General features: G+C 46.0%; 1 protein-coding gene across 5 annotated transcripts in view; it reads right to left on the reverse strand.

Moving 5' to 3' along the window:
- Positions 1–20,123, reverse strand: part of LOC137434149 (dehydrogenase/reductase SDR family member 4) — a 106,004-nt gene that overhangs the window by 35,958 nt on the left and 49,923 nt on the right. For all 5 annotated transcript variants that reach the window (XM_068126860.2, XM_068126862.2, XM_078785744.1 and 2 more), the window contains exons 4-5: positions 10,476–10,546; positions 8,856–8,907 (exon numbers count right to left, since the gene is read on the reverse strand). In XM_068126860.2, coding sequence (XP_067982961.2) covers positions 8,856–8,907; positions 10,476–10,546 — 123 coding nt within the window. The remainder of the gene's footprint in view (positions 1–8,855; positions 8,908–10,475; positions 10,547–20,123) is intronic.

Raw genomic sequence — 20,123 nt, forward strand, 5'->3', positions numbered from 1 at the left:
AGATTCTTAGGGTCAGTGGTGGAGGGAGACATGAAGCTGGGGTAATTGGAGAAGACAGCATTCTCGTTTAAGCATTATCTACATTTCGTAATATTTCCTCCAAATAAATGTGTTATAAAACAAAGAAAAAGACATAAAATAACATAGCCCCCATGGTTTTAGTAATTTTGCTTTATGGAGTTAAAGGTCGTCAGTCGGCCATTCTTGGTTGGATTGCAAAACAAAATCTTCTGCATATGTATACACTCATGTTGTCTTTGTGCCAAGTCTAAACAAAATCGGTCCATGCAAGTCTGAGAAATGGTTGGGGACACGATTAAGTAACAAAATGACCGCCAGTCGGCTAGTGCATCTGATGTAGAAAGAAAATGACGTGCATATGCAACCCATCATTCATTATATCTGTGTGCCAAATTTGAACAATATCGTTAAATGCTTGTCCGAGTAGTGATTGAGGATGTGGTCAATATCAGGTTGTTTTTTTACAACTGAATGGCCGTTAGTCTACCAGTCGGCCATCTTTGATCAGATCACAAAATAAACTGAGGTTCACTTATATGTGCATGGCTATATATACTGGGTACACTAAGTGTTACATCTGAGTGGAAAAATAAAGTTTCAGGAAACAGCAAGTATACTGTATTATGCTGTTCTGTATATATTGGAGTATCCGAGTTTGAAGCATCAGACCTGCTACATGCTTTTCGTTTTCACCAAAATGAAAACGAGAGTGCACTTTGCACTCTGTATTCGTGTATAACGCAGCACCAGAGGACGTGGACATTAAAACAAGTTCTGACGTCATCCGTAAATGAGTGGTCGTCTGCCAGGGAGTGACTGCTTTGCAATCACAACAAACGGGACCCGCGTTACACATAATCAAGTTTCAAGCGATGCGGATTTCTTTTCACTTTTGCCGAGATGTGATTCGTGCATAACGAGGTGGACACGAAAAAAATTACGACAAGACTATCGCAAAAATAATAAACTTTCTCATTGATTGATTGAATAAGCATCAAGGGCATTCTTCTTAAGGTATTTCTTAACCAACACACCGAGTTCATTTCAGTAGTCCGTGATTTGAAAATGAAACTGACGTCACAATTATTGTATTGTGAATTTGGTGGACACCGAGCGTTATGCACGAATCACTTATTTTGTCATGCATTGCACATTTCAAGGAATTTTAGAAATTGAAAAAAAACAACAACACCAGGAGACATGCGAGACAGGAAACATTCCATTTAATTACAATTTTAATCATCAATGCATATTTTTATTTAAAGACAATGAAATAAGAATTGACATCGTGAGAATGTAACATTTTATTTCGAAAATATGCCACTTTTGTCTTGTTTACTCAACCATCACAAATCGAAGTGCATGATATAATGTTGAAAATCAGGTTTTTGACTATTTACTACAACAACAAATCAGCCTCAAGACTATTTGCTACAACATAAAACCACAGGTGTCTTTTCATTCAGTTCATTTTTTTTAATTGAGGGAATTCTATTTCATCTGTGTAAAAGTGTACCCAGTATCGTAGCCATGCACATATGCCATCATCTACTTTGCTTGTGCCAAGTTTGAACAAAATCAGGCCATGCATTTTCAATAAATGTTTGGGGACACGTTTAAATAAACGATCAGCCAGTCGGCCATCTTGGATTTGATCTCGAAAGAAAAATACGTGCATTTGTAAGCCAACATTCATTATAATCAATCCAATATACCAATACACCAATAATACCAATCGGTTCTTCTGATCATGTGCTTGTTAAAGTGGACATCTCTCTGGCCATTCTCAGAGAGCCTCCTCAGCACCAACGAGTCTGGCATTTCACTCAGGCTGACTGGCACGGTCTGCAAGCAGCCATCAATCATCTGGACTGGTCTCCCATCTCTACTGCCTCTGACATTAATTTTCCTGGGAATTCTTCCAAAGCAAACTGCTCTCTCTCATGCACAGATTTATCCCATCTCGTCTTCAGTTGTCTTACCCTTCCTCCCATCCATGGTACACTGAATCTTGTGGTGAGGCTATTGCCCAGAAACAACTTGCCTTTGCCTGTTGGAAGGCGAATCAAACTGAAGGCAATCTCAGTTCCTTCCACAAAGCTCGGAACAAGTGTGTCTACCCTCAGGAGTGCCAGGAAGCACGATCTCTCCACACTCAAGAATGAACTCTCAAACCTGTCTCCTTCCTCCAAATCCTGGTGGCATCTGGTCAAATCCGTTTCTGGTGTTTGTTCCCCCTCCAATCCCCTCCCTTACCTCAAATGGCCACACAGTTGACACCGCACGTGACAAAGCCGAATGCCTCAACTCTGTTTTTGCCTCAAAATCTTGTGTCCCAAACCCATCTCTCTCTGTTCCCACCTTACCCAGTCGAACCCAACTGTTCCTGGACTCTGTGTCCTTCTCCCCTGACAAGGTGGAGAAGTTTTTGTCAAACCTCGACTCTGATTCTGCAACTGGACCAGATGGCATCAGCCCACAGGTCCTAAAATCCTGCTCTGCTGCTCTATCTCACCCTCTCTCTGTACTTTTCACCCTCTCTTTTGCTCAAGGTCATCTGCCAGCATCTTGGAAATCAGCAAACATTACCGCTTTACACAAAAAAGGTGCAAAAACAGATCCTTGCAAACTACAGACCAATCAGCCTGCTCCCAATTATTAGCAAAGTCATGGAATCCATCATTGCTTCGGATATCAAATCCTTCTTCTTATCAAATGGCTTGATCTCTGATCATCAATTTGGATTCAGACCAGGTCATTCTACTCTGGACATGTTGCTTCTGCTGTCTCAACTATGGATGGAGGTCCTCAATGCCAAACAGGAAATCAGAGCTGTCTCCCTTGATACATCACGTGCCTTCAATATGGTCTGGCACCCAGCTGGGCACACCAAACTCTCCGCCTATGGTATCCATGGAAATCTCCCCGCATGGCTTGCGGACTTCCTCTCTGGTCGTAGTCAACGTGTGGCCCTGAATGGATTTCTCTCATCTCCCCCTTCCTGTTCTGGCTGGAGTTCTCCAAGGTCGTGTTCTGGGCCCTGTGCTATTTCTGGTCTTCATCAATGATCTCTCCGACTCTCTGTAAAATCCTCTCTATCTCTTTGCTGATGACTCCACTCTCTGCCGCTCCATTGCTCAGCCCTCAGATCAGCAGTCTGCAGCCTCCTCACTCTCTGCAGACCTGGACAAAATCACAGACTGGTCAAACAAGTGGAACATGTCTTTCAATCCAGACAAATCTCACACTTTTACTACGTCTTTCCGAAAAGACCGACTGGAAAACCCTCCCATCTACTTTCTCAATAATCCTCTCCAAGAAGTTCTGTAGCTCAAGCTTTTGGGTCTCACTATCTGCGATGATCTTTCTTGGGAAAACCACATTTCCAAGCTGGCCTCCAAAGCCAGTCACCGACAAGGCATCCTCCGTCATGCGAAGTCCTTCCTTGGCACACCCGAGCTCCTCACCACATACAAGGCTTTCATCTGCAGCTAAATGGAATACTGTTCCCCCTCCGGGCCGGTGCTCCTGCCTCACACCTAGCTCGGCTTCACGCTGTTGAAACCAAAGCTTTCAGAATCATTGGAATCTCCTGCGATGAAGTTAACTCCGAGGGCCTTTCACTCAGGCAGGTTGGTGGTCTTTCTGTCTTCTACCGACTCCTCTCCGGCCTTGCTCCCCAAGCTCTCTCTGTGCTCTGTTCCCTAAATATTCCTGCAGGTCGCACAAGATCTGCCAGCAACCCTCTTTACTTATGGTTAAACTGCCAAAATCTAGGCTCTATGTTAACCATCACTCTTTCATTCCCCTTTTCTCCTGCCTCTGGAACAAACTCCCCCACTCCCTTCAATTCCACTCCTCCCTCCAGGTCTTTAAAACAGCTGTTCACCACCATCTCTTATCTTCCCCCATCCAAAACCTTGATCGTTTCTACCTCTGCTAATTCACCCAAAATACACTTTTTTGAAATTCCAACTTCTTTCCTGGAAGTCCTTGCAGTGTCCATATGTTTTGTACCTCTCCCACCTCCCCCCAAGCCCTCTCCCTCCCACATTTCTCTCGATGTCCCTGCTCTTAAATGTTGTGTTTGTGTCCTTCCCCCTCTCTCCCCATATTGTCTACCGCTCCCCTTATTTTGTGTTTTATGTGTCGGTTTGACTTTTTGTGTGATTAATGTTGGCTCTTTCACGAGCCTCGATCTTGTACACAAAAAAACAAAAAAAATAAAAAAATATGTGCACCAGGTTTGAACGATATCGGTAAATGCTAGTCTGAGAAATGGTTGAGGATGTGTTGAACATCTGTTTTTAGCCGCGTCGCAGACGCTGCTAATAGAGTGCCCTCTGCTGTTGTTGTTCTTCTTCTTGTTCTTCTTCTTCTTGTTCTTGTTCTTGCAGAGAAGACAAAACCTCAAAGCTCCACCCATTCTGGGAACCATAGCTCCACCCATTTTGGGAGAGGCTTCATATAAACAAATATCCACCATTTTATTAACTCGCATAGCTTTGAGGCCTGTTTTGTAGGCCGGTGGTGTCTTCCTCTCTCACACAGTTTTATTTCAAATCAAATTCGATATATCATTTCATTTTTCACAGTCGCTAACATAGTTTTAGGCTCGGTTGAAAAAAAACGGGAAGAAAATCCGATGAAAGTTGCCCTTTATAGAACGAAATGAATTCTCAAAGGCCTGTAACTTCAAGTCCATTGAGATTTTTTTTTTTTATCGCGGCATGGTCAGTCATACACCGCCCGAAATAACAGACGGGAAAATGCCGAGATATATTTAAAAATTCGTCCATTTGATGACAATCGTCACGATGAAATATTTAATTTATACGTCGTCACAATAATGTGGAGAGAGGAGCATAGCTTCGTTCACGTGTCGCTACACTCGAGAAATTGCCGAGCTATATTTTTTTACAATCACGGCATGGTCAGTCATACACCGCCTGAAATAACAGACGGGTAAATGCCGAGATATATTAAAAATTCGTCCATTTGATGACAATCGTCACGATGAAATATTTAATTTATACGTCGTCACAATAATGTGGAGAGAGGAGCATAGCTTCGTTCACGTGTCGCCACACACGGGAAATTGCCGAGATATATATTTTTTTTAAATCGCGGCATGGTCAGTCATACACCGCCTGAAATAACAGACGGGAAAATGCCGAGATATATTAAAAATTCGTCGCCACACACGGGAAATTGCCGATATATATTTTCACTTTGCACAAAAATAACATCAAGTAATCGAATCAATTGGAATGTCCTGTGCCTATAACATCGACGTTATAGGCACAGCTGCATCTAGGCATTGTGTAACATCGACGCGGCTTTTATTTTAATTAAAACTTTTTGTACTTGTTACAACTAAAATGGCCACCAGATGGCCATATTTGATCGCATCGCAAAACAAAATGAGGTGCATATGTACACCATCATGTATTGTCTTTGTACCATGTATGAAAAAATTAGGTCCATGCATCTCTGAGATATGCTTGCGGACGCATACACGCACACATGGACGGACGGATAGCAGAGACCCAACCCATAAGCCGAACGGGGGCTAATAATTGTGACTGCTGGTTGCATCAATTGTGAGGGATGCAGCTGTGCTTCCAGTGAGTTCGGGCAGGAATTTGAAACTTATTCAGGGTGCTGGTGATAACTCGCTTCGTCTTAACAAAAGACACCATAATTAATGCTACCACACAGGGTACCCAGCTTATTGTCTCATCCAACGGGCAACATAGTTTTTGAAAATCAGAAATTCTGCCAATCAGTGGTGCAACCCGGCCTGCGAAAGCACCAATCGGACAGTTACATAATGTTACATAATGACATAAGTTACATAATGTCAGGTCGAGAATCGGACGCAGACCTGACAAGTCAAAGAAAAATGTGCAACCTCCTGTGCAATCCTGTCAGACAACTAACAAATCATTGTATACAATTATTTGGCAAAATAGATTTAAAATCTATTGTACTTCTTTCCCACACAATCATATTTGTATGCATCTAGTATTATCCCCGTAAATTGTTAGATAATAATGCCAGTTACAATGCCATGATCTCAAATTGCTGGAATTTTCCTCCTCGACTTCAATTTTTATCTATTCGTTAGAGTTTGAAAATCTCATCGATTGGTTTGTGGTGGGATTAATGAATTACAACCAACACATTGCAACAACTGAAGCCTTCAAAACGTTTTGAGGTGGTTGACCAAAGCAGATCGATTGTGAACTTTTCAACCCAGCTCTCTATCTCTCCAACTCAACATACAGATAGAGTTCCCAAATATTAGGATAAACTTTCCTTCAGCTCCTTCTTCTTCAGTTTTTTTTTTTTGTTTGTTTTGTATACAAGATCGAGGCTCGTGTAAGAGCCAACAATCACAAAAAAACAAACGGACACATAAAACATATAATAAAGGGAGCGGGAGACAAGATGGGGAGATGGGGAGGGAAGCACACAAGTACAACATTTGAGAGCAGGGACATCGGGAGATCTGTGGGAAGGAGAGGATGATATGATCTTTCAATCTAAGTATCAATCTCAATGACTACCCAAATGCAAGGTTTAAAATTATATCAAGCCGACTTATCTGGCTTGTAATATGGTTATGTATTTATTTACAGTGCCTTCAGAAATTATTCACACCTTGTGACTTTTTTCACATTTTGTTGTGTTACAGCCTGAATTTAAAATGGATTATATCGAGATATTTTGTCGCTGATCTGCACATAATACCCCATAATACAAAGTGGAATTGTAGAATTTTTACAAAATAATTAAAAATGAAATACACAAATATCTAATTTACATAAGTATTCAACCCCAAGTCAATACTTCGTAGAAGTGCCTTTGGCGGTGATTACAGCTTCGAGTCTTCTTCGGTATGTCTGTATCAGCTTTGCACATCTGGATTTGGGGAGTGTCTCCCACTCTTCCTTGCAGATTTGCTCAAACTATCAAGTTGGATGGGGGAGTGTCGGTGAACAGCAATCTTCAAGTCTTTCCACAGATTCTAAATGGGATTCAAGTCTGGGATTTTGCTGGGCCACACAAGGACTTTCAACATTCTTGTTCTGAAGCCATTCCATTGTTGCTTTGGCTGTATGCCTGGGGTCATTGTCCGGTTGGAACGCAAATGTTCGCCGCAATCTAAGGTCTTTTGCACTATGAAGCAGCTTCTCCTCAAGGGTTTGCCTGTATTTGGCTCCATTCATTGTTCCTCTATCCTTACAAGTCTCCCAGTCCCTGTCGCTGAAAAGCATTCTCATAGTATGATGCTGTTACCACCATGCTTCACGGTAAGGATGCTGTTCGATGGGTGATGAGCTGTGCTTGGTTTCCGCCAGATGCAGCACTTTGTATTCAGGCCAAAGGGTTCAACTTTCGTCTCGTCAGACTACGGAATATTTTGCCTCATGCTCTCCTGTCTTTCCCATGCCTCTTTGCAAAATCCAGGCGTGCTGTCGCGTCCCTTTTTCTCAGGAGTGGTTTCCGTCTGGCCAATCTCCCATAAAGCCTAGATTTGTGAAGTGTTGCAGAGACTGTTATCCTACCGGTAGGTTCTCTGATCTCGGCCAAGGAACCCTGTAGTTCTATCAGAGTGGTCATTGGGTTCTTGGTCACCTCCATGACCAAGGTCTTTCTTGCCGGGTTGCTCAGTTTGGTCGGGGGGCCAGCTCGAGGAAGAGTCTGCATAGTTCCATACTCTTTCCATTTCCGAATGATGGAGCTCATTGTGCTCTTGGGAAGTTTCAACGCTCTATAGAAATTGTTTTTTACCCCTCCCCAGATCTATGCCTCCTCACAATTATATCTCGGGGTTCTATGAACAGTTTATTGGACTTAATGGTGGAGTTTCTGCTCTGACATGCACTGTCAACTGTGGGACCTTGTATCGAAAGGTGTGTTTCTTTCTAAATCATGCCCAATCAATTGAATTGGCCACAGGTGGATTCCAATGAAGTTGTAGAGACATCTCAAGGATGATCAAAGAAAAAAGAAAATTGGATGTACCTGAGCTCAATTTGGTGTGTCATAGCAAGGGGTTGAATAATTATTGGTAAGACATTTCAGCTTTTCATCTTTAATTAATTTGTAAAAGTTTCTATAAAAAAAAATTCATTGACATTGTGGGGTGTTATTGTATGTTAAGATCAGTGACAAAAAAAATCTCAATGTAAGCCATTTTAAATTCAGGCTGCAACACAACAAAATGTGTAAAGGTCAAGGGGTATGAATACTTTCTGAAGGCAGGCCCTGTATGTACTCAGAATTCGGCCCTCCCTATAACTTTTCAAGCTTCCTCTCTGCTGTTACTCCACCGACTTTCGCAGTGAAAAACCTTAAATGGGTTTTTGTTTTACGTGCTTGAAGGAATTGAAGAATAAATTCGAGATAAATTTTAAAAACATTATACCTACATAACTGTTTGCAAATGCAAAGCAGATTGTAAAAAACGTTAATCATTCATAGGAAATCAACCCGAAAGCCCAAGAACAATAGCAATGAAAGCAATGGGGAGAAACTTTTCAGTAAATACACCAATTGGAGGGCAAAGTCTAGCACCTGTGGTTTTGATGCATGAAAGCATGTTGAGAGGCACACTGTACACAAGGTTTTGTAGATAATCAAATTAGATTTTTCTGTAAAGCTCACAACTCTTACGAAGACAAACCAAGCCAGAGTCCAACACAATTCTCATCCACCAACCAAAATTTTCAATCCAGCTTATTCCACGGTCTGGGAAACATGAATGATTGATCTGTGAGTTCACAATATGTTCGATGAAAAGGTAGAGAGGTCGTCTTGCTTACTGGAAGAGGCTGATATCCAGCTACAGAGGACACAATGACAACAGATCCACCACTGTGGGAAACAAAAATGGGATGGGAAGAGGAGATTAGAATCATACTTTAATCTATATAATAGTATGCTTGTTTGTCCATCCATCTGTGTGTAACGCTCCTTTGTACCCATTGGTTGGACAGCTGGCCTGACTCCACCTACAATTGTCCCCTGAAAAAAAAAATGAAGCGGCCACCATGTTGCTGCGATGCAAAGCCGTAATATTCACAATTGCCATGCCCTCCCAATAAGTTTTCCCTTCAGTGTAAAACAACCAAAACAACTGTTAAAAGGATCATCAAATAGCGAAAGGTTGGAGCTCATGGGCGTCATGAGTCTTGTGAAGGCCACAGTAAGTATAGGCCTCATGCTTCGGTCCCTAGGCTTTAAGCATATGTTGTCAGCCTATAGGCCAGTGCAATTTGAATCTATCCGAGCTCTATAACCACAATGCATTATATATGCAAATAGGCAGTGGGCATGCATTGCTTCAAACCCGGGTTATCGTTTGTTTATTTTCGGGAGTGATTGAGGCAGAGGTCTGTTGCCGACACAACACCAAAATAACGATGTGGCATTCTCCAGAGCAAGGGCTTTTACTTGCTATTATTTCCGACTATTTTCTCTTGAACAACCTCGACCAGGGACCATAAAATCCATGTCATTATAAAGGTCTTTTTCCGAGGAGTTCCGGGAATCTCCTGAGAATCTGAAACAAAACATCTGTCATTATTTACTTTCAACGGTGTGTGCATATATGCAACAGGAAGAAGATAATTGGTTTGAGGTCATTTATTGGCACAATTTGGCTGCTCATTGTCCCTTGAGAGTTGCAATTCCACGGAGTCTTTGCATATCTCACAGTTGGACAGACAACTGTGATGGGCCATGAATGTGTCAGAGGCTGAGTAGTTGTGGTGGGTTGAGTGTTTGAAGACTTGGAGTGGGGAGGTGAAGGCTGGGGACTTGGGCTTGAGAGGTGGAGGTTGAGGACTTGGGGTCAGGGAGGGGGTGTGGGGGGCGGAGAGGGAAAGGCTTGGGTTTGTGAGGGGGGCGAAGTTGAGGAATTGAAATCACATTTTACATTGCATGGATGTTCTGTGGGTCCATGCTTGTTATAATTTATTTTGGTATACAATGTCAAGGCTTTTAGAAGGGCTAGAACATAGAATGGATCAGGACGTAACAGAATGATAAGGAACAGTGGAAAGAAGAGAGGAGGGAGGGAACACAGCAACAGCAGGGATGAGGGGCAAAATATAGGGAGACTTAGAGGAATAAAGGATGTAGGGAAGAATGAGGGCTCGGGGAGGTCACAAGGGGTGGAAAAGATGAATACATCCGCAAACCCCCAATTACAAATGTGGAAGGAAAAACTCTAAACTCGGAAAGAGGTGGAATTTTAACCATAAAGTCTCGAACAAGGGCCAAGTTTTACCAAAATATTGTCATCCATTGCATCAAGCTTGACCAACAAGTTCTGAAGAGAGTTTGGCGATTTTATTGTTGCAACAATACAATAAATTCAACCCTTCAACCTCAAATATAAAACAGAATTAAAGAATAAACATTCAGAAAGTAAGACTCACCCTCGCTTCTTCATGTAAGGAACGGATTCCTTGGCAAAGAGAAAAGTACACTTTACATTCACATCAAGAATCTAAAGAAAGAAAAAATAAATTTCACTTCATTAAAATAAAGTCTCATCAAACAGATATTACATGTTTCATACATTTAAATCACCATAGCCAACTTTGGCAAAGCTCAGCTTAATGGACTGGAATCAGTTGGTTTAACGCTTTTAATTCTGTGTATATTCAATTCTGAGAGATTTATAAAAATTTAAATCAAGCTAGTCTTAAATGTTGACACCTTGTTGCAAGCTCTTCAATATGCTATTGCTTTTCAATTGGTCGGGGGGTTGAGGTGGAGGGGGGGGGGGGGGGAAGGTTGGGGGTTTCAGGAGCACTACCATATTTATTTATTTATATATATGTATATATATATATATATATATATATATAGTGTTGTGGTTTTTAGAACCCTCCACTTTGTAAATATCTGTAATATTCCCTGATAAATAATCCCCTGTAAATATTCCCATTTTTGGTGTAAAGGTCAAAGGTCGCACCCTAGTTAGGCCACGAGCAACACGTAGGACACCATAGGCTTCTTCTTTAGTTATCTCATTAGTATGTGTTCTGGTTAAGGATCTGTTCCCAATAGTTTGACTCTGCATTGTATTAATCAAATAACCTAGGCCCCTTCAATTACCCCCAATCTCTCTCTCTCTCCAAGTGCCAAGAGCACCTACAGACGGGGCTTGTCCTTCCCAATGCTGACACAAAATCTTATTGCCGTCGTTGCTGCCTTAGCGCTCGCTCCAAACGCCATTGAACATGCGGTCGGCTCGAGGAAAGAAGGGGCGGAGCTACGGGAAGAGGTGTGGCCTCGCCCACGAGCCGTCGAGGGTGGAGCCAGTAAGCCCTCGCTGACCAACCAGGGCTGAGGTGAGCTCATTAGTGGGCGTAGCCCTATGAAGGCGGCTTGATTTCGACGCGCGATGATATAAGCGCGAGCGCGAAGCCCTTTGACGGACTGCGCAGGGAGCCATCAATTGTGTCCGAACTGTGCGAGGGAAGGCCATTGATTACGAACTGCGCCGGGGGATGCTGATTGTGAACGAACTGCGCGGGGAGCACTCGATTGATTGTCATGTTGTTGGAGCGACCTGCGCGAGGGTACCCTCTGAGGTGAACGTTGGGAGAGAGAGTTGGCACAAAGATTATGTATGCGGCATCCCAGTCCCTCGCATAATTATAAGGTCCGGTCGCGCGCCAACGACACGCGAAGCTGCCTGCCATTATTCGCGGCGGACCCGGAGCCTGGAACCATCTGCTTGGACCCTTCTCTTCCTTCCCACCACCACCACCCCATTCGTGTAAGTGTGTTTGTACTGTCCTGGGCATGTGATAATATAAGACTGTTTAAGGCTGCCCCGTGTCACTGCTTCTTCTTCTTCTTGTATATTCCCTTCTTTCATTTCCTCTTCGGGTTTCTTGTACATAATTAATAAATTATATTTGTTCTTCCTTTACTTTGGTTCCTCTCATCCGGTCGCTTTAGTGATTTCTCCATTGATATACGTGGCACGATTTGGCCAGCGCTCGGAATCGGGTTAGTCTTTTGTTAACGGCCCGAGTCGCAGCTCGCTTCGCTCGGCGTATCCATTAATGCTGCGGCTCGGGTGGAAATTATCTCCTCGCTCACGGCCGGTCTTAGTACGCAGGTATTTGGGACTTCATTGACTAATGACCCTGGCTACTACCGACCGGGAGTGACGTCATAATTTCTAGGACCGGAGACGGCCAGCTTAATAGATGAGGGGATTAACCCCCCCCCCCTCCCTCGTTAAGGGGAGCGCCGTACTCTGAGATCCGCGACAATTGGTGTCAGGAGTGGGATCTGGAACCTTGGACTAAATTTATTTAGACCAAATTTTGGACACCAATTGTGCTATTGGCCGCAACAATTGGTGTCGGGGAGTGGGATTGAAGCCCGAACCAAATTTTTAATCCACCTTGAAAAATTTGGTCGAAATTACGAGCGGCCGAAATCTAGTATTTAACATCCAAATTGAGTCGTGCCATGGATACTCAAGGCGATCGGGTGCCGGTGGGGGAGATAGAAGAGGGGTTAGAGTCAACCCAGGACCCCAGGGAGGCAGTGGGAGTAATGGAAGAGGGGGTTGAAGAAGATGTAACAGTGGGGGTTGCAGGGGCACAAGATGGCGGCACCTCGCACATGGCCGTGGCAGCCGAGCCCGCGGCACCAGTAGACTGAGGCCTATTGATGGTGCAGATGAGGGCCTTTATGGTCAAGACGGGCGAAGACCTGGAGAGGAACAGTGAGAGATTGGGAAGCCAAATTGGGGAATTGAGGAATGATATGGGAAACCAAATTGAGGAAATGGGAAATGATTGGAAAACCAAATTAGGGGGATTGAGTGAGGGTATGGGAGAAATGAGGGCCAATATTGAAGGGTTTGGAAACGAAATGAGTGAGCAAATAAGTAAATTTGGGGACAGAATGGGTGACCGCATACAAAAATGTGTAGATAACATAGACCGCATGGCGGGCGGGAGAGGCACATCGGTACGCAGCGAGGTAACGCGACTCGAGGAGCACGGGTTGAGCGAGGCAGAGCAGAGCGCGGTTAAAATTACCAGAATAGAAATCGCGACACAGGTGGTGAAAAACCCGACAGCCGCCGAATTGGACAAGGCAAATTCATGTGAACCCGCGGTCGTCGAGCTGTATAAAGAAAAAGACGAGGTTGTAGTGGAAATTGGAATGGGAGAGACGGCAGATTTAGAAAAGGAATTGGAGGAAAAGATGGATCATGTACAAAGTCTGTGTCCACATCGTGATGCCGTGCTTAACCCCAATGAAAGTTTGCAGGTGGTGGAGGAATGAGGAAGAAGAATCCCCACGGTGATCCGGGTAGTATATGGGGTGAAGAGATTTTTCGGTAAGGTGTTTGACGCGAAAAGAATTTTCGCGTGCTTGGGATGCAGGTGTAACCCGGGCGCTCATAAAAGGTCCGTGGTGCACGTTATGAATGGCAATGGCACGCGTGTGCGAATGGCGTTGAGGTGCGAGTGTAATACTGAGTGCGAGAGCGAACGCACGTCGGAGTATAGGTGTGATGAATGCGACACAGAGAATGAATGCGATCCAGAGTGTGGAAGTGGGAGTGATCATGACCAGGAGTGAGTTGGTTGTGGTGGGTGTGCGGGAGGGCACATCGGAGCGCATGAGTGGGTATGTGCAGGAGTGCACACCCATGGTGTGTGTTACGGAGGACGTAACGGGGGAAGAAAGGTGCGGAATGGAGTGTGTGATAACAGAGTGTGCGAATGGTGGAATGGATGCACAAGAATGTGCGCGAGTAGAATGCATGGGATGTACGAGAGGCGTTGGAGCGCCGGGTTTGGTGAGTAAAGAACGGAACGAGTGGTGTGAGCATGCGAGTAGGGCATCGACGTTGACCGGGGCAGCGTTCAGGCTGACGGATAGCCGACGCGAGCACTCGGTGCGCGGTGCTCTCTGTGTGTTGCGGGAGCCGGCGGGGATCGGTGTCGCGTCGCTCCTGCTCGGAGCGTCGTGCACGATCCGGGCCGGGCCCCGCCCTGCACGGTCGAGTCCGGGCTTTGCCAGGCAAAGCGACCGGCCCGGTTCGAGGGGAGGTAGGAGGGGTCGGAGCGGCGCCCCCTTGTGGTGGCGGCGCTCCACCCGGGCAAGGCTGGGCCATCGCGCTTGGCAGCGCAAGGCCTTGCGTAGGGATGGTGCTTGGAGCCTTGGCCCAACCAAACCTCCTCCCCTGAACCGAATGCCGGATGGACTCAACCTACAGTAGACCCAAACCACCCATATTCATTGCTCGGCTTTGCGAAGCCGGGCTTTGAAAATGTCATGACGTACCGAGAGGCTCAGAGTAGTGGACGATTGATGGTAGTAGTGTTAGTGATGGCGAATGGTAGCTTTACCATTCACCTCACACATGGGGGCAAAGGAGCTAGTGTTTTATGGGGTATGGCAGTGAAAACCTAGCCAGGGAGGGTTAGGTTAATGATTAGGGAAATAGCTGACCATAGGTAACGTTAGATTTAAGTAGTGACTTTTGTACAGGTAGTAGGGGACGCAGAATAGGTTAGATGGATGTTAACGATGTGGGATGTGCAATAGTTTAAGGGGTGACTGGGGAGCACGAGTTTCAGAAGGGAGTAGTCAGCTTAGATGATGCAGTGTGTTTGTGGTGAGAGTGATGAAATGAGAAATTGAACGCGAGTATTTGTGGTGAGCATGATGATTGGCATGATACTGAATGAATGGTCCTGGAGGAGGGAAGGGTGCAAGTGCCACCAGGTGTGTGGGCACAAGGTGTGCAAGTACATGTGAATGAAGAATGGTTGTGTGGAATAGCTGGTATGGAATACATGGAGTATGGAATGAATGGTCTGGAATACATGGAGTATGGAATGGATGGTGTGGAGTGAGTAGTGTGGAATACGTGGAGTGGAGTGGTTGGTGCGAAAGGGTGGATGGGGAAGATGGACCCCTTCACGAGTACCCGGGGAGGGTAGTTTAAAAGTAGGTAGAGGGAGTAGGTAAATTGTGGTGGAGATTGACATCTGTGGTGCGTGTAGTAGTAAAGAAGCGTGTGATTGGTGCATGAGTACAGTGGAATGGCTGGGCGTGTGGCCTGTTAGTGAGAAAGATTAAATGGGCACTCCGCCACTGTTAGTATGTCGGCCAGGTGAGGCCGCAGGTAGGCTCCGGGAGCCAGTTAGAGTTCAATGGGGCCTGAGGATCCAGAGGACGGACCCGGGTAGCACGACGCCAGAGAGGGCAGTAGGGGGTGAGAGCGCCAGAGGGCCTTCCCCAGGTAGGTTAGGGTAAGGAGCAGGTAAGCTCGGTAGACAACTGCAGTGGCGGAGGTGTGGAGGTGAGCGGACCTGCTGGGAGCGCCACACGACCCAGCCCGGAAATTGTGCGAGGGCACCGGGAGTAGAATCGGGGGAGTGAGACCCCAAATTGGTGAGCACCACAGTTTGGTCAATGGGAGTTCGGTTCTTAGAACCACATAGTAAAAATGGCCAATGGTTTTGCAGGGAAAGATCCCGGGTAGTGTAAAAGGGTTAATGTCATTTAGAGTATAGTTAGGATTGAAAGTCTCTTTGCACCATCGGCATCCACTCACCGGGTGACAGGACTCCACACCACCGGTTTTTGCAAATGTCTGGTATGTCAGACGCATCATGACATGGGGGTGACATTGTGCTCATTGTTCCATCTCTTCCTCCTTATGAGGGATTGATGGTAAATTCGGAATAAAGGGATTAATGAGAAATTGGGATTGATGACGAATTTGGTATTAGGGGAGATATGGGGAAGACAGGACGTTAGCGACGGATTTGTAAATTGTGTAAATACGGGGTAAGGGGCAAGGGTAGATTAGGTGACAGGGGGGGAACGTACGGTAGGGACGAGCTTTCTCGGCTTGCTCTCCTGCGCACCTCACCTCACCTCTGCATTACCTTGCGTTGATGTGTACTCTTGTGCCCTTGCACCCCGTTAACCCTGCTTTGTCTTCCTTCCCCGCTCATGGACCGTGGTCTTTGGGTACTGAGGGGAAAGTGTGCAAGCGTCATAGTTGTGTGCCCGCGCCCTCGCTGCTGCCTGCCTGGACCGGTACCACACTTATGGACCGCACATTGTTGTGGCCGAGCACCACCATATGGACCACAGGTCTGTGGCCGAGCACCACATTCATGGACCCACATTTTTGGGCCTGGCACCTCTGCTGGGGACCGGCCATTGTGGCCAGGGAGATCTTGCTTGCGGACCACGGTAAAGGTGGCACCTAAGCCATGCAGGTGGACCACCTTAGTTGGCTCCTGCTGGCCATAATTAAAGAAATGGACACGTTTTGTGCCTTCTTTGTAGTAACAACTAGGCAGCAAGCAAGAAGTCGTCCAGAACCAGCGGCCCAGCGGAGAAGAAGAAGTCATCCTTTCATAATAATTGAAATGTGATGACTGTGCACTGGATGGTGCTGATTGTGGGGCTTTTGGTGCTTATTGGTGCTGGTGGTATTGGCGCAGTGCAGTGTATGCCTTTCCTCTTCTCAAAAGATCTTCTTTTTGTTTCCCAAAAGACAGGTCCTGGGTTCGCGTGTAAATACCAAGTAGTGTCTTTGTAAATAATGCTCCCCACCGTCAATGTGTAGTTTGAAAATTAATTCCGCGATTCGGTTATTCTGTGGGCGTGAGTCTGATAGATAGAATGCAACGCAGCAGGCGGGACATACTTAGTTGTTTAAAAATGTCACACTCAGGGTGAAGTTAATAGTAGAGGGTTACCACACCTGAGTGTCACACTAAGTTAAAGTTCTGTCGGGCCGGGGCGGCCCTGGAGGAAATGAGGGTGCAGTGTTGTGGTTTTTAGAACCCTCCACTTTGTAAATATTTGTAATATTCCCTTATAAATAATCCCCTGTAAATATTCCCATTTTTGGTGTAAAGGTCAAAGGTCGCACCCTAGTTAGGCCACGAGCAACACGTAGCACACCATAGGCTTCTTCTTTAGTTATTTCATTAGTATGTGTTTCAGGTAAGGATTTGTTCCCAATAGTAGAATCTGCGTTGTATTAATTAAATAAGAGTAGGCCCCCTTGTCAATTCATATTGCAGCATAGCCTTCCTCCAAATTGTGTTCCTTGGCTTGCCAGTAGCGTTCGCTGCCTGGCTCAAACCGCCATTACGCACGCGGTCAAGCTGGAGAGGAAGGGCGGAGCGCCAAGAACGAAGGCGTGGCCCCTCAACGCCCCATCAAGGGGCGGACCGGTGAGCGCTCGTGACCACTCAGGGCCGAGGCCAGCTCACCGGTAGGCGGATCCAACAGGCAAGCGGCTTGATACGCGAGTGGGCGATATAAGCGGCTGCGTGGGACTACTTCGGAGATGAGCCACAGATGCGGGGGATGAGCCAGATAAGTGAGAGAAGAGAGGTGCCCGGGAGAACGATTTGAAAGGAGTCCTGGCTTGCGGTTTATGAACTATTGGAGGCGCACAACTGGCAAAAGGCGTAAGGAACAATTTATTACGGACGCCGTATCCCAGTCTTCTCCCCCCCCCCCCCCCCCCCCGCGATATAATTAATTGTCCGCTCACGTTAATCGCCACGCGAAGCTGCCGGCCGCTCGTGCCGCGGTATGAGTGAACACCTGGAGTGTGGACCGGAGCGTGAACTTGGAGCGGGACCTCGACGCCTGTGCCATATACCGGACCTCGACGCCTACCACCTGCCCGGACCCTTCCCTTCCTTCTCACCACCACCACCCTTTTCGTGAAAGTGTGTTTGCACTGTCCTGGGCATGTGATAAAATAAGACTGTTTAAGGCTGCCCTGTGTCACTGCTTCTTCTTCTTCTTGTATATTCCCTTCTTTCATTTCCTCTTCGGGTTTCTTGTCAATAATTAATAAATTATATTTGTTCTTCCTTTACTTTGGTTCCTCTCAGCCGATCGCTTGCGTCCTGTCCCCAATTGAATATCGGTGGCACGATATAGGAACCGCTCAGAATCGGGTTGGTCTTTCTGCTAACGGCTTGAGCTTCGGATTGCTAAACCGCTCGGCAAAATTCCATCTTGTACGTGGCTCGGGCAAAAGTAGCGCCCTGCTTTGCGGCGAGGTTGGCGAAGGTATCTGGGAACCCATTGACCAGTCACCCTGGTCAATCTCAACCCCGCAAAGGAGCGCGATATCTTCTGGGACTCAGACGGCCAGCTTAATAGACGAGGGGATTAACCCCCCCTCGGCAAGGGGAGGGGCGTAATCCGGGATCCGCAACAATATATATATATATGTACATATATATTGTTACGTGCTCCTCCCCGACCCCCTGGTCACGGTGTACCTCCGAGCCCCGAGAGGAGTCACGGCAGTAAAATGTGTTATTCTCTATGTCAAAGATCAATGGTCTTGATCAATGATCAATGATCAATGATCAATGGCCACACCAATTGTTACCAACAAACAAATATTGTATTAAGATCACACAAGAACAACAGTACAACAATAATAGTAATCAAAAGTACAATCAATATATCCGATGATGGTACCATCAGTTTCGTAATACTCACTGTGCTCCAAGTGAGTGAATATATAACTCACTGTGCTCCAAGTGAGTGAACCAAGAACATTCCCAAAGTCTCTTTACCGTTTTCAAACCCACGTTGATTCGCTCCAGCGATCGTCAGATCAATGTCCAATCGAGACCAGAACCCCGTTGGGTTGGCAGTTACAGTCCTGCTGCCAAAGCTGTGCAAAGGCACCCTCCAGGCGACTGGGAAATCACACCCTCGGGTATGGACGTTCGGCGGCTCACAGTCGGCGAACCTCCGATTGACATTCAAAATCCACGATGCACACACACACACACCAGATACGTCTGAATGCGGTGAGAACGGCATACGCGAAGCAAAGACCATGCGCAAGTGTTACGGATTCGTCACTTCAGTTGTTGTGGTTTTCATCCACTTGAAATATTTCTGATTCTACGTACTATTATTGTCTTCAAAAGGTTTATTGTTCATGAACTACTTGCAAAGGATAAAAGCGTTAATGTTAAAAAGAGACAGGAAGCCGGATCGGGAACCGGAAGCGGAGAAGAAGAAGAAGGCGAGGGCGTGGCGAAGTCAAGTCGGACAATAAGCGAGTAGCTTCCAGCTCCGTAGCGAGCGTTGTCGAACGAAAGTCGCGAGTGACCTTTGAGTTCCCTTGAAATGAGTTCCTGCGTTAGGTGTTATCGCTGGGGGATTGAAAAACCTGTGTGGTCAGGTTTGGGCGTTGCGATTCTGAAGAATCATTGCCGGGTCGTGTCGACTCAAGTAAGAGCCGTCGGCCATTTTGACACTCATGCTTTGTTCAATAAAAGGTCTTGGCTACGCGTCAGCTTTTTCACCATCCTGTCGTCTGGCGGGGGTGTGTGCGCAACGCTGAGTTTGAAGTTTGAGTGGCGGTTCGCCGACTGAACCGGGCACGTTCCTATCTGGAGGGGGCCTTTGGGATTTCCCATTCCGCCACGAGTTTGCTTTTGGTTGTGGACCACGTGACTTTTTGCATCGCTTCGACCGCCTACGCCTGAGAGCTGCTTCGGTGGTGTGACTGCCCTTGCCATCCGCACGGGATTCTGGTCTCGATTGGATATTGTTCTAGCGATCGCTGGAGCGAGTTAACTTCGTCTGGAGGACGGGAATATGGAGACATTGGGGGAAGGTTTTTCCACTCACTGGGAACACTGTGAGTTATCCTATGCTAGTTGATGGTACCATCATAAGATGTATTGAGTGTACTTTTGATTGCTATTTGTTGTACTGTTATTCTTGTGTGATTTTTAATACAATATTTGTTTGTTGATAATTATCATTGGTGTGGTTTCACTATTGATTTCTGACAGAGAATAACATATTTTTCTGCCGTGGCTCCTCTCGGGGCTCGGAGGTACATTGTGACCATGGGGTTAGAGAGGAGCACGTAACAGAAATTGGGGGCTCGTCCAATTGACTCGTGGGCTCGAAATTGGGTCTTCGTCCGGGATAAAATTCCCTAATAACATCCGTTCGGGATTGACCCAGATTGAAATTGGGGGCTCGGCTTTGCTGATTAAATTCCC

Source organism: Myxine glutinosa, chromosome 10, assembly GCF_964187855.1.
Source record: "Myxine glutinosa chromosome 10, kmMyxGlut1.1, whole genome shotgun sequence".
Taxonomy (NCBI): domain Eukaryota; kingdom Metazoa; phylum Chordata; class Myxini; order Myxiniformes; family Myxinidae; genus Myxine; species Myxine glutinosa.